The sequence below is a fragment of the Tursiops truncatus genome, chromosome 1 (assembly GCF_011762595.2).
Source record: "Tursiops truncatus isolate mTurTru1 chromosome 1, mTurTru1.mat.Y, whole genome shotgun sequence".
In the NCBI taxonomy this organism is placed as follows: domain Eukaryota; kingdom Metazoa; phylum Chordata; class Mammalia; order Artiodactyla; family Delphinidae; genus Tursiops; species Tursiops truncatus.
The window spans coordinates 149,138,945-149,153,944 of record NC_047034.1 but is presented as its reverse complement, the minus strand read 5'-3'; the positions used below and the strand labels follow the sequence as shown (position 1 = coordinate 149,153,944).

The 15,000-nt window shown below is 41.6% G+C and overlaps 1 protein-coding gene across 3 annotated transcripts; it reads right to left on the bottom strand.

Moving 5' to 3' along the window:
- Positions 1-1,565: 1,565 nt before the first annotated feature.
- SVBP (small vasohibin binding protein) lies at positions 1,566-7,960 on the bottom strand. 3 transcript variants are annotated; one of them, XM_004324617.4, is made up of 3 exons: positions 7,907-7,960; positions 7,088-7,262; positions 1,566-1,992 (listed from the first exon to the last, which is right to left on the bottom strand). In XM_004324617.4, the coding sequence occupies exons 2-3, from the start codon at positions 7,199-7,201 to the stop codon at positions 1,906-1,908; spliced, it is 201 nt and encodes a 66-aa protein (XP_004324665.1). In that variant the 5' UTR covers positions 7,202-7,262; positions 7,907-7,960; the 3' UTR covers positions 1,566-1,905. The 3 variants fall into 3 exon arrangements, with proteins under 3 accessions (XP_004324665.1, XP_004324666.1, XP_019793546.1); XM_004324618.4 differs by lacking the exon at positions 7,907-7,960 and adding an exon at positions 7,534-7,877; XM_019937987.3 differs by lacking the exon at positions 7,907-7,960 and adding an exon at positions 7,603-7,877.
- Positions 7,961-15,000: the final 7,040 nt, after the last annotated feature.

Here is a 15,000-nt window from a genome sequence, read left to right as displayed (position 1 = left end):
GGCAGGGCGGTCCAACATGCACAAAGCCATCAATGTGCTACACCACATTAACAAAACGAAGTATGAAAACCATATGACCATCTCAATAGATGCAGAAAAAGCATTTGACAAGATTCAACACCCATTTATGATAAAAACTCTCAGTAAAGTGGGTATGGAAGGAATGTACCTTGACGTATTAAAGTGCATATATGACAAACCCACAGCTAACATTATACTCGATGGTGAAAAACTGAAAGCTGAAACAAAAGCTTCATGAAACAATATCCTTACCACATGTGCTATTTTACAATCTGTTCTATTATTTCATTAAAAAGAAAAGCTGGTCACAATTTATTCAACTGATTTTACAACCACCTACAGTTTGCAATACTAGAAAACTTCTCTAGGATGAACTATATCCAGGGCTGCGATATGTTAATACAAGCAGTTCCCAACTAAGGATCAGAATCTTTCCAACCAATGCTCATATATTAATTGGTTATTTGAAATTTGAAACATATCCCATGAAGTAAGGTAGTTGGGAAGGAAAGTAATATTTACTGAGTAGTTATTAAATACATTATCTTACTTATTTCTCAACGAATGATCTTGAGAAGAAGAAAATATTATTCCATTACACAGATGGGAGAAGAGTGAGGCTTGGAGAGGTCAATAACTTATCCAATGCAGTAAAGATGGCTCTTGACCCCAAGTCATCTGACTCCAAAAACTGCTCTTTCTAGCATACTAATACATCATTTCCTTAGGTTTATGACAGCTTACTCCAAACCCCCATTTCTCCAAAACACGAAACTGAAAAATCTGCATTCAACCCAAATTCAGTAGGATCCTATAGAACCTAATTACTACTTATGGGGATAATCTATGTAGAGGTAATCCTTGACTATAACTTAGGCTCTCAAAACACATTCTCCACAGGGACAGCAAGCTCCTTAACTCCGCAGTTTATTCCTAAAACAAACACAACAATGGAAACAGAATTCTCAGTGACTTCAGAGCAGCAGGGAGACAAAGGAGATGGGAATTGCTGGAGATATTCCCAGCACCACTAGGGAAAATACAGGCATTTCCAGTGTGCAGAGTAATGGAGGTGGCAGTGTTGGCTCTTGTGCCCTCGCTGAGCGATCTGCCTCATTTCCATATGTGTTCTGCTTCTAGGCCTGACAAGGTGAAAGATGAAAATGAAAAACCAAAAACGAAAATGGAAAACCAAAAGCGCCTCACTCCCCTCCCCCTGCTGGTACAAGCCTGCCACTAGCTGTCCACATTCATAGGGTGACAGGAATCCTAGCTTCAAGCCTCTAACCTGAGTTGTGGCTCACCTGGGAGCAGAGGCCACATATTTATACCCGTGTGGCTAAAACCTTAGGGTCTGCAGAGCTTTAGGCCCAGGAAGAATGAAATCTGGAAGCAGCCATGTTCTCTCTCTCCTCTCCTCTCCGCTCTCCTCCCGAAGGAGAAAGGGTCCCCTCTGCTCACCTCAACTTTGCCTGCCTAGTACGTTCTTTTGGACTCCACCATCTATGGCTAGGCGCCCCAACCCTAAAGTATGAGCAAACAAACACCCTATTAGTATTTTATTTGTAGTTTTGGAGATTTACAGTTTCACAAGAAACACTGATTTTTTTTCAAAAAATAGAAAAAGTTAAAAAAAAAAATCTATTGTCTTGGAAGAACAGAACAAGTCTCTTCAGCAAGCAATGGGCCAATTCAGATCGGAGGAACTAGTGAAGTAAGTTAGATATAGGAAGTTCCGATTTATCGTTTCAGGAATAACACAAATGTCTTCTTGTCCAGTTGTGTAAGGCTCCAAATGGGCCATCTCAGCTTAAGACTGGTAACACACAAACAAAACACAAACAAAGCCTCCAGGGTCCCATCGAGTGTGAACGCAGGGGTGGCTCACTCTCCAGGAGGCTGCATCTGTTTACAGAACTCATCAAACTGCTGCTGCTCCAGTTCTGTCATGACTCTGTTGAGGGCATAGATCTGAACGGGAGAAAAGACATGTTAGCAATGGAGGCAAATGCTTAGTGTATCTTCAGACACAAGAGGCTGTGTCATTTGAAAATGCCAGAACTGCATTGGTAACGCAGGGGCAGGAGAGGTAGACAGTAACTCCACTGGGGAATCAGATAAGAAGCAGTGAGGCAGGTGACTGATCAGGCCTTTAAAGGATCGGTAGGATTTGAACAGGTAGAGACTGGGGAAAGGACATAGGTGATGGGGGAGTGGATATTATGATTAAATAAATATAATGCAAAAGTACAGCATTAGTTCTGGAAACTTCAAGTATGCTAATATGGAAGATATCATGGGGCTTCCCTGGTGGCGCAGTGGTTGAGAGTCCGCCTGCCGATGCAGGGGACACAGGTTCGTGCCCCGGTCCAGGAAGATCCCACGTGCCGCGGAGCGGCTGGGCCCGTGAGCCATGGCCACTGAGCCTGTGCGTCCGGAGCCTGTGCTCCACAACGGGAGAGGCCACAACAGTGAGAGGCCCGCGTACCGCAAAAAAAAAAAAAGATATCATGGAATGGGGTTTGGGGAGCTGGAGAAAGCAAGAAAAGTATGTTAGGGCCTTAAATGCCATGCCAAGGAATCTGGACTTTATCGGGCTGACTCTGGAGAGAGTAGTGTGCAGGGAAGCAAATTGATTATATCTGTGCTTTGAGAAAGAAAACTGGAGACCATGTGAGAGATGGAGTTGGGGAGGAGAGATTATAGGCATTAGGAGACACCTATTACAATAGTCCAGGAGGAGATAGTAGGAACATGACCCAGGGCAGGCAGTGGGGTGGAAAGAAAACTGTGAGAGACATTCTAAGGTGAAAGGCAGGGTGTCCACCTTATTGCTCACCTTGCAGTAATCAATTAATCCACCAAGGGAAGAGAAACAACATAAAGCTTCCACATTTGTATAGAAGAAAAAAAAGAAGGACCGTGTTTGTGTGTAGGGGATAAAACTTGAGTAATCAAAAAGAAGGGAAAAAAACCTGAGAAGTGAGACAAATAGAAAATACAAAATAAGAGCAGAAATGAATGAAAAAGCAACCGAATGTACAATAGAGAGGATCACCAAAACTGCAAGATGGTTCTTAGAAAATACTAAAGAAAACCCTGCAAACCTCTGACAAGACAGGTCGAGATAAGAAGGGAGAAGGCACAAACAAACATTATTAGAATTTAAAAGAAGCCATAATTACTGACACAATGGAGATTAAAACAAAACTTATGAACTCTGTGTCAATAAGTTTGAAAACTTAAATGATCAAAACTGACTAAATAGAAAGCTTGAATAATCCTACAATCTTTTTTTTCCCCAATTTTAAAAAATTTTGATAAGATTCTATAAGCTTGGGACTTCCCTGGTGGCGTAGTGGTTAAGAATCCACCTGCCAATGCAGGGGACATCGGTTCGAGCCCTGGTCAGGGAAGATCCCACATTCCGTGGAGCAACTAAGCCAGTGCACCACAACTACTGAGCCTGTGCTCTAGAGCCCACGAGCCACAACTACTGAGCCCATGTGCCACAACTACTGAAGCCCGCGCACCTAGAGCCTGTGCTCCGCAACAAGAGAAGCCACTGCAGTGAGAAGCCTGCGCACAGCAATGAAGAGCAGCCCCCACTCGCCACAACTAGAGAAAGCCCACGCACAGCAACGAAGACCCAACGCAGCCAAAAATACATTAAAAGAAAAAAAAATCTATAATCTTTAAGTAAAACGGAATTCCACACAGTGATGAAAATGTCTCAAACAACAACACAAATGATTCTCAAAAAGCATAATACTGATAGTTAAAATGGTCAAGTTTTATGTATGTTTTACCATAAAACAAACAAACAAATAAATAAATCTACATGGTTAAAAAAAAAAAAAAAGATGCTGAGTGAAGAGAACCAGTCACGGAATACGGTAACATATATAAAGTTCGGAAACATGCAAAACTAGACAGTATAGTGTTATGCTATAAAATATTATTTAGGGGTACGCACAGAAATAGTAAATTAATACAGAACAGCAAGGGAGTGATTAGCATGAAATTAAGGACCGAGGGTACTGCTAGTGGGAAGGCTGGGGACATGACCAGAGTGAGGCCTGAAGGGCTTCTAAGTTACTGGTCATGTTCTATTTCTGTAGTTGGGTGTTTGTTTTATTCATCTTCTTTAAGTGCACAAACACATTTTATATATATTATTTATATGTATTATATAATTAAGAATATATTAAGTATGAATATATTTAATATATTAAGTATTATAAGTATTATGTATTAAGAATATATTAAGTAATTCATTAAGCAGAGAAAGAAGAGACTCAAAATGGGTCAAGGGTCCAAGCCAAGGAACGAGACTTTCAAGGACAGGATCACCAACAGTGCCAAATGCTGCTTCAGTTGCCAAATGGGCCTCTGTTCCCATTCACCCCTCTCATCTCTCCTTCTCATCTCACTTTCTGGAATGTGGCATCTATACAGAACTGAAGGGAAACTGTGTCTCCGCCTCCCCACAAGGGCTCTTGTCACATTCCTATCTTAGGAAACTGCATTCCAGGCAACACAGACAAAACAGCAAGGCAACTGTGGGGCAAAGCAGGGAGCAGGGGAGAAAGTCCAGAGACCTGTTTAGATGGCAGCCCTGCCCCTCTATCCCTTACTACCTAGGAATTCTGGTCCCAACACTTCACTTGAAGTGAGGATAATACTTTCTACCTCACAAGCTCATGTATGTGGTATCCCCCTTCCTTATTCCAGCAAGGATTTACAAAGGTCAGAGTGGGAGCAACAATAATGTACCCTGGTGTGAGGATTACATGTGGTGATGCATGTGCCTGGCACATCTGAGGAGCTCAACAAGGGCCAGCTGCAACGACAGTGCAAGTCCGGTATGACATCTTGGCAAATCAGCACAATTCACCTTCAAGTCCGCACAATGAAAACACAGTGACTCCTGATAACAACCAGTCGCTGCCATTTCTGAGCGCTTTCTCTGGGCCAGGCACTGTCCTATGTGTTTTACATACATTTCTATTCCTTACAACAATCTTGTGTAATTGATGTTATCATCCTCATTTTACCAAAAAGGAACTGAAGAACTGAGGTTCAGAGAGGTTAAGTATCTTGTCCAAGGTGACCTGGGAAGAACTGGAATTTATGGAGGAGTTGGGGTTTGAAGTCAGACAAGTAAGTGTAACCTGTGGAACCTCACCGGCAGGGTGTCAGTAAACACATGAACAATGTCCTCAACAACATTATCGCTGCAGTGTGCACAAAGGACAGTTTCCTAGGGCTGTTTCTTACAGCGGCCCTCCAACTTTCACCAAAGTGCTGAGCAGTAAAACCGTCTGGGGGCCTGTGTCCAGGTGAAGATGGGGAGGTGAAGGAAAGAGGGGCACAATCTGTTAGAACCCAGGTCCACAGCTCTCAGACAGTCTGCCTTAATCCAAAGGCAGATTTCAGTTTATGGATTAATTTCAAACACACTATTAAGTTTACTTATTATGTTTATGTCGGCCTCCCCCGCTGAATGCACGCTCCACAAAGGCAGGGACTCCTCTGTTCCTACAACAGTGCCTGGCATGTAGTAGCAGTTCAATATTGTGAGTGAATGGATCAGATTAACAAAAATTTAAAGTCTGACACTATTAAGCATTGGAAAAGAAGTGAAGAATGAGAACTCTCTCACACTGCTAATGCAGGTGCAAACTTGTACATCTCTCTGAAAACAATTTGGCAACGTCTAGTAAATTTGAAAATGTACCCAATAATTCTACTTCTAGTTATATATGCCCTTCAGGAATTCCAGCACAGGTGCCCAAGGAGACATCTAAAAGTTTTTCACTACACCATTGGTTGTAACAGCAAAAAAAAACCCTATAAATTATTTAAACATCCGTTACCAGAAGACGGGGTAAATATACTAAAGTGGATTCATAAACTAGACTACTATTAGCAGTGATGAGGAATAAACTAGATTCTTACTTACATTAACATGAATAGTTCTAAAAAACATAAACAAAATAAAACACGTGGAATTAGTTTAATATAAGATTTTAAAACACAAAAGAACATTTTATATTGTTCAAAAATATCTACTAATATTTGAGTGTAAAAGTATAAAAAAAATAGTGGTTGCCCACAGGGAGGGGAAAAGGAAATGGAGAAAGGGGACTTCAAATTTTTATGTAATTTTTACTTATCTTATTTAAAAAAGACTCCAGGCAAATATGACAAAATGTTAAACACTATCAATCTGGGGTACTGAGTACCCAGGTGTTTGTTATAATATTCTGCTTTTCTGTATTTTTAAATTTCTAAAAAAAAAAGAAAAGAAACAAGCAAAAGAAATAGAAAGAGGGAAGACTGCGGGAAGCTTTTTCCTGATATTAAATGCTAAAATAAAATATTCATGTAAACACTCAGGTTGATTTTTAAGTGCAGACTGAACAAAGGAACATAGTGTTGGGTGTAGAGCTTGGGCCTCTACTTCACAATTAGGAGGAGCAACTCTCCAGGCCAAATCCAGGACATCTGTACGAGGGTGTGTGACACTTGCTCTCTCTCACTCCCTTACAGGACCCCTCCCTTACATGTCCCTTCTCTTTTTTTTTTTTTTTTTTTTTTTCTGGTACGCGGGCCTCTCACTGTTGTGGCCTCTCCCGCCGTGGAGCACAGGCTCCGGACACGCAGGCCCAGCGGCCATGGCTCACGGGCCCAGCCGCTCCGCGGCATGTGGGATCTTCCAGGACCGGGGCACGAACCCGTGTCCCCTGCATCGGCAGGGGGACTCTCAACCACTGCGCCACCAGGGAAGCCCGTCCCTTCTCTTTTTCCTTTCTTCCTTCCCTCAGGTCCTACCACAAAAGCTCTGCGCCAGGAGTCATCTGGAGGCTATCTGGTACCGGTCGGGGTTCTGACACTTGGCATGTGACTCTGGAATCTCAGTGATCTCCTCTGGAAACCTGGGATAACACCTGTTTTGGCTGGATTGGCTGGAGGCAGGTAGGGCTCCCCGTCACAGCTCTATCTCTCTATACCGGCATCATCTCCAGCAGACTACAGGCATACAGGCCCTCCTTACTCTCACCTCTGCTCTCTGTCTTTGCTTCAGCTCCTGCTGGGCTGATTTCTGCTTGGCCTTCTCAACTCTGCTGACAGCCTCTTTAACTTTGGTTTTTTCTTTACGTGCAGGTGGATCCATGACTTGGCTTCTGTATACTTCTTAGTCAGCTCCGACCTGGATGGTACAGAAGAAGGCGGATCTAAAAACAAAAAAAGAATGAACGAACGAACTTCCATTCACTAATGCCCTACCTCAGCCCCTTCCTTTGGCAGGGGAGGCAGACGGGCCCGGGGAAAAGGGGGGAGTCCCACTGCCACCACCTCGCTGGGTGTCTCTAGGCAAATCTCCTCCCCACTCTGAGCTTTAGTTTTCCCCGTCTGCACAATGGGACAACAGTCCATCCCCTGGCCCCCTCCCACGAGCTGCCGTGTGAGCACCAAATGCGAAGAGCCCTGTGAACGGTTTCCTACACTGTAGCGCGCTGCATCCAGCGTGGGACTGCCATAATTACGAGGACACCGCGACCCAGAGGGACCGACCGGCCGAAGTCTCGAAGCGGGTGGGCGGGGAGCCCAAGACTCGCGCGGCCTCCAGCCTCCGGACCAGGGCTTTCCCACCTCTGCCCTCCCAGAGGGTTACGGCCCGCTCGGCCCGAGGGGCCCGCCCTCCGCCACCGCCCCGCCCGGGCCCAAGCCCGGCCCCAGGAGAGCTCCCCTCCCGCCGCCGCCCACTCCCGGTCCAAAACGGCGGCTGGAGGCGGGCGGCGCTCGGGAGTCGGGGCCTTCCCTCCCGGGTCTCGGGACTCGGACAAGGGCCCAAGGGGGAACCCCCGCCTTCCCCTACCTCCCAGCCTGCAGTACGAGCCTGCCGCGCCTCGGACTGGGCGGGGCTGCGAGGTGGAGGGCGGGCAGGAGCGTCGAGGCCCCGCCCACAGGAAGGGCCGCGCGTGCGCGGAGAACGTGTCTGGACGCGCCGCATCGGTGCTGGTGCTGGAGCTGGAGCTGGAGCTGGAGCTGGAGCTGGAGCTGGAGCTGGAGCTGGGGCAGGGTCGGGTGGGTACCAGTAACAAAAGCTTTTCCCGGGAATACTTTCTGGGACAGACGCTAGGCTTTGAAAGGTGAGATCTGAAACCTGGGACTAGAATTATAACCCTCTGAGCCTCAGTTTTCAATTCGGAAAGTAGGGATGATGATTGCTGCATTTTTAAAAATTATTATTATGTAATTTAGGCAGTAAACATGGTCTATTTTTGCTTCTTTCCAATAGAATACATTTGATCACTTTTTTTTATACAGCAGGTTCTTATTAGTCATCAATTTTATAAACATCTGTGTATACATGTCAATCCCAATTGCCTGATTGCCGCCTTCTTGATTCAGAAGCTTGTTAGGAAGATCAAGTGAACTCCTGTTTACCATAGTGCTTTGAAAAGGGAAATCGTGATGGAAGTATAAATAGCCAATATAAACAAAGAGAAATGTTCAAGTTCACTGATAATCGATAATTTTAAAATTACAATTTTATAACTATTCACAATAATTTTACAAATTGAAATAGCTGGCTATCATTTTTCATTTATTAGATTATCAAGGATTGGACAAAATGGTAGATAAGTACTTTGACAGCAGAAATCTTGTACAGTCTAATAATAACAACGACAATAATAACTACCTCTCTTCTGGACTTATATTACAGGCACTGTTCATAGAGCTTCACATTTATTAACTCATGTATTCCTCATAATAAGTACGTATAATAGTGTGAATATATAATAATATACTATTATTGTTCCCATTTTACAAATAAGGAAACAGAGGCACAGAGAGTTTGTGACTTGTCCAAGGTCACACACCCAGTAAGTGCCCTAGCAAGTATTTCATCTAGGATTGAGGATAGGACAATGGCCTATCCAAAAGAAAACGTGTTCAAGCCTACTCCTTTTGTTCCTTTAAGGATTGGGCAAGAATTGAAACAAAGGATGGATTCTAAGCAACAGCGAAAGTGTAGCCCAGATGGACACTCATATTTTCAGTCAAAGTGTAAATTATCACAACATTTTGGGAAGCCAGTTTAACACAGCATTTCAAAAGCCTTGAAAATGAACACGACCCCCCAAAAAGACAAATACTGCATTATTCCATTTCTATGAGATAACTAAAATAGTCAAACTCTTAGTAGAATGGTGATTGCCAGGGGCTGAGGGAGGGGAAAAGGGAATTGTTCAATAGATATAGAGTTTCAGTTTTGCAAGATGAAAAAGTCCTATAGATCAGCTGCACAACAGTATGCATATAGTTGATACCACTGTACTGCACACTTAAAAATAATTAAGATGGTAAACCTACCTAAGGAGGTAAAAGACCTGTACTGGAAAACTATAAGACACTGATGAAAGAAATAAGACACAAACCGTTGGAAACATATACTGTGTTGTTCATGGATTGGAAGAATTAATATTGTTAAAATGACCATACTACCAAAGGCAATCCACAGATTCAGTGCAATCCCTATCACAATACTAAGGGCATTTTTCACAGAACTAGAACAAATAATTTTAATATTTGTATGGAAACAAAAAAGAGCCCAAATAGCTAAAACAACGTTGAGAAAGGAGAACAGAGCTGGAGGAATCATGCTCCCTGACTTCAGACTATACTACAAAGCTGCAGTTATCAAAACAGTATGGTACTGGCACAAAAACAGACACATAGATCAATGGAAGAGTATACAGAGCCCAGAAATAAACCCATGCACTTATGGTCAATTAATCTACAACAAAGGAGGCAAGAATACACAATGGAGAAAAGACAGTGTCTTCAATAAGTGGTGCTGGGAAAACTGGACAGCTTCATGTAAAACAATGAAATTAGAATATTCTCCAATGCCATATACAAAAATAAACTCAAAATGGATTAAAGACCTAAATGTAAGACCAGAAACAATAAAACTCCTGGAAGAAAACATAGGCATAACATCTTTGACATAAATTGTAGCACTATTTTTTTGGATCTGTCTCCTAAAGAAAGGAAATAAAAGCAACAACAAACAACTGGAAAATAATTAAACTTAAAAGCTTTTGCATAGCAAAGGAAACCATCAACTGAATGGGAGAAAATATTTTCAAATGATATGTTCAATAAAGTGTTAATATCCAAAATATATAAACAGTTCATACACTCAATATCAAAAAACCAAACAACCCAGTCAAAAACATGGGCAGAAGACCTAAATAGACATTTTTCCAAAGAAGACATACAGATGGCCAACAGGCACATGAAAAGATGCTCAACATCATTAATCATCAGAGAAATGCAAACTAAAACCACAATGAGATATCATCTCACACCTGTCAGAATGGCTATCATCAAAAAGACACAAATAAAAAAATGTTGGTGAGGATGTGGAGAAAAGGGAACCCTTGTACACTGTTGGTGGAAGTGTAAATTGGTGCAGCCACTGTGGAAAACAGTATGGAGTTTTCTCAAAAAACTGAAAATAGAACTACCATATGACCCAGCAATTCCACACCTGGGTATATATCGGAAGAAAACGAAAACTCTAATTCAAAAAGATACATGCACCCCAATGTTCATAGTGTCATTATTTACAATTGCCAAGACATGGAAGCAACCTAAGTGTCCATCAACAAATGAATGGTTAAACAAGATGTGTTTTATATATATATATACAATGAATATTACTCAGCCATAAAAAGGAATGAAATTTTGCCATTTGCAGCAATATGGATGGACTTGGAGGGTCTTATGCTAAGTGAAATAAGTCGGACAGAGAAAGACAAATACTGTATAATATCACTTATACGTGGAATCTAACAAATAAAACAAACTAATGTAGTGACTATAACAAAAAAGGAACAGACTCACAAATTAGAGAACAAACTAGTGGTAACCAGTGGAGAGAGGGAAGTGGGGAGGGGCGAGATAGGGGTAAGGGATTAAGAGGTACAAACTATAAATAAGCTACAAGGATGTATTGTACAACACAGGGAATATAGTCAATATTTTGTAGTAACTATAAATGGAATATAATCTTTATAAATTGTGAATCACTATATTTTACACCTATAACATGTAATATTGTACATCAATTATACTTCCATTAAAAAATTTGTTTAAAGCTTAAGATGGTAAATTTTATGTTATGTGGGGTTTTTTTTTAACCACATTGAAAAAAAAAATAAGCACAACTTTGACTCAGCAACTACACTTTTAATTTATCCTAACTAAATAATCAGAGATGGTGCTATTCCTAAGAGTAAAAAACCAAAACAATGAAAATATTTATAAATGGGGTCAATTAAATAAATTATAGGATAGCTATAATGGGATTCTATGCAGCCAATAAAATGACACAGAAGAATTTTTTATGTAATAAAATGTTTTTATTTTAGTAAATGAAAAAGTTACAAAGAGGCATATACAACATAGTCACAATATTTGTTTTATTGTTTCAGAAAAGATTATTATATACACATGAAAAAGGGGCTGGATGGAAACACACCAAATTACAAATTGAAATTAAGAATGGAGATTATTTTTATCTTCTTTGTGCTTTTCTATATTTTCCAAAATTTCTACAATGAACATTTAAACTTTAGCAAGATTTATACTTTCTTTTACATTTTTGTCACATTGTACACTTTATAAAGTTCATATAAACTCTGGATTACATTACAGCTGGAGACAGGGCAGAGACTTTGGAAGGCTTTACAAAGCCAGCAGAAACAGACTGGATATCGGGTATTAAGTAGTGGAAAAGCCAAACTGGAAGATTGGAAAAAGAGTGGAGCCACTGATAAAAGTTATGATGAGTTGGCTTGGGAAAGGATGAGGAAGAGGATAAGTCAGAGGTGTGTGAGTGTGTGTGTGTATGTGTGTGTGTGTGTGTGTGTGTGTGTGTGTGAGAGAGAGAGAGAGAGAGAGAGAGAGAGAGAGAGACAAAGAGAGACAGAGACAGAGAGACAGAGACAGAGCGTGCTAGTTTACACTTACAGGTGGCAATAAGCAAGACAATTTGTCCAGTAAGTATAGGGCTGCAGAAAATCACAGGTGTGTAGATACTGGTTTGGGATTCTTCATCAGGAAGGTGAAGGCTGAAGCCAGGAGGGAGTGAAAGTCCCCTCTCTGTTCTTCCTCCATGAGTTTATGATCTCTCTTTCTCTCTCTCTCGACCATCAACAGACGCTTGGACAGTCTACAAAATTCCCTGGTTGATTGAGTCAGTGTTTACATGAATATAACTATTCCTAAGAGTAAAAAAGAATATTTTTACAGTGTATACCGTACTAAGATTACATTCACTTTATTAAACAACTCTAAACAACTCTACAACTCTTTTTTTCCTGGAGTCAAAAATTGCCTACTTTTTTCATTTGTGTAATTATCTATGCATCTACTGTTAATTATTCCATAAACTCTCCATCAGGACTATAAAACGTCTTTCTGTCTGGTCTCATGAATCCGATACTTTTCAACATTTTTTTCCCTTAGAGACATTCTTCCTTAGGCCTATCCTCCTCTCACTCCAAGCTGTCGTCTTGGCTTTGCTATCCAACTGTTGTCCTGAGACTTCCCATAACCACATTCTGGGGACTTGCATCTCCTCTCCTGTACCAAATCCCCTGTCTCCTGGATATTCCTATTTGAGGCTTAGTCTCTCATTTTGAAGGAGCTCATTCCCCAGTAATTTCCCCAGAATAAGTTCATGGGAGGTACATTTTTGAAACCCTGCTTATCTAAAGATGGCTTTATTTTGCTCTCACACTTGATTGACAGTTTGGCCGGGTACAGAGTTCCAGGTTGGAAATCATTTTCTCTCAGAATTTTTTTTTTTTTTTTTTGCGGTACGCGGGCCTCTCACTGTTGTGGCCTCTCCCGTTGCGGAGCACAGGCTCTGGACGCGCAGGCTCAGCGGCCATGGCTCACGGGCCCAGCCGCTCCGCGGCATGTGGGATCTTCCCGGACCAGGGCACGAACCCGTGTCCCCTGCATCGGCAGGCGGACTCTCAACCACTGCGCCACCAGGGAAGCCCTTTCCCTCCGAATTTTAAAGGCATTGGTCCACTGTTATTTAGCTTCTCATGTGACTAGACTCTTGAGAAGTCTGATTTATTCTGATTTCCTTTACTTCTTATGTAATTTTTGCTTGTTCACTTGTTTCTGGAAGCTTTTAGGACATATATTTTTCCTTTATCCTTGATGTTTTGAACCTTCATCATGATAAGTAATAATAATGTAAGGCTTTTTCAATCACTGCTCTAGGTACTCAGGGGTCCCTTTCAATCAGGAAACATACTGTCTTCAATTCTGGGAAATTTTCTCTCTGTTAGATTCCCTTGTTTTTTTCATCATTTTCCTCTCATTTTCCATCCCTTGGTTTTGTTTATTCTAACTTTATAAGAGATTTTTTTAGTAGTTACATTTTTATGTATGTATGTATGTATTTATTTACTTGGCTGTGCTGGTCTTAGTTGCGGCATGCGGGATCTTTTAGTTGCAGCATGCAAGCTCTTAGTTGTGGCGTGCAGGATCTAATTCCCTGACTAGGGATTGAACCCGGGCCCCCTGCACAGTGAATGTGGAGTCTTAACCGCTGGACCACCAGGGAAGTCTGTATGAGAGATTTTTCTGAAATTTATCCTGTAGTTTTTCTGTTGAATTTGTTCATTTCTGCTATAAAATTTTAATTTCCAAGTGTTTTTCCTGGTTCCCTGACTTTCCTTTTGGTAGCCTCTTGCTTTTGTGTTGTGGACTCAGGATCTTCTCTTATTTCATGTTTCTGAGGATATCAGTTGTAGTTTTCTGACATTTTCTTCCATTTCTTAGATTGTCTCTTGTTGTTTATTTTGGTCTCTAGCTTTCAAGTTAGAGACTTTCCTCAGATAATAATACTAGCTACCATTTATTGGGTGGAAAGCACAGTTCTAAGTATTTTACATGTTTTAACTAATTTAATCCTTACACCCAATGAGTGAGTTACCATTTTTATCCTCAATTTACCAAAAAGGTAGAAACTACTGTGTATAAAATAAATAAGCTACAGGATATATTGTACAGCACAGGGAATAGAGCCTATACTTAATAATAACCATAAATGGAATATAACCTTTAAAAAAGTGGTTTATTTATTGTTCTGGTGTATGAGACTATGATAAAATTCTAAAAAGTCAATTTTCCCGAAAATATCAAGAAAAGCGTAAAAACAAGTTACTAGTAAGGAGAATTCCTTGGTGGTCCAGTGGTTAGGGCTCTGAGTTTCCATTGCAGGGGGCACGGTTCCACGCCTGGAAGGGGAACTAAGATCCCGCATGCCACATGGCGCAACCAGAAAAAAAAATTTGCTAGTAAGGAAACTGGGACACAGAAAGGTTAAGCCTCTCATCCAGGTCACACAGCTCAGAAGTGGACCTGAATCTGATCAAACCTGTAGCTTTCCAGTTTCAGAAATCTGAGGGATAAAGAAATAAATTAAATGTTACTGCAAGAACGCAACTGGCCAAATCCAGAATGCAGGACATTGTACAAGACAATTTATCAACAGTCAAGGGTGTAAGGAAAACTTTTTTAAATTAATTAATTAATTAATGTAATTCATTTTTGGCTGCGTGGGGTCTTTGTTGCTGCACGTGGGCTTTCTCTAGTTGTGGCAAGCGGTGGGTACTCTTTGCTGCAGTGCGTGGGCTTCTCATTGTGTGGCTTCTTTTGTTGTGGAGCATGGGCTCTAGGTGCGCGGGCACGTGGGCTCAGTAGTTGTGGTTCGGGGGCTCTAGAGCACAGGCTCAGTAGTTGTGGCACACGGGCTTAGTTGCTCTGCAGCACGTGGGATCTTCCCAGACCAGGGATCGAACCCATGTCCCCTATATTGGCAGGCGGATTCTTAACCACTGCGCCACCAGGGAAGTCCCTGGTTATTCTTTT

Bases quoted from the DNA above. Each gene is read 5' to 3' on its own strand.
- SVBP (XM_004324617.4), bottom strand. From the start codon at position 7,201: ATGGATCCACCTGCACGTAAAGAAAAAACCAAAGTTAAAGAGGCTGTC. The intron at 1,993-7,087 runs GTGAGAGTAAGG...TCTCCCGTTCAG, and splicing joins AGCAAAGACAGAGAGCAGAG to ATCTATGCCCTCAACAGAGT.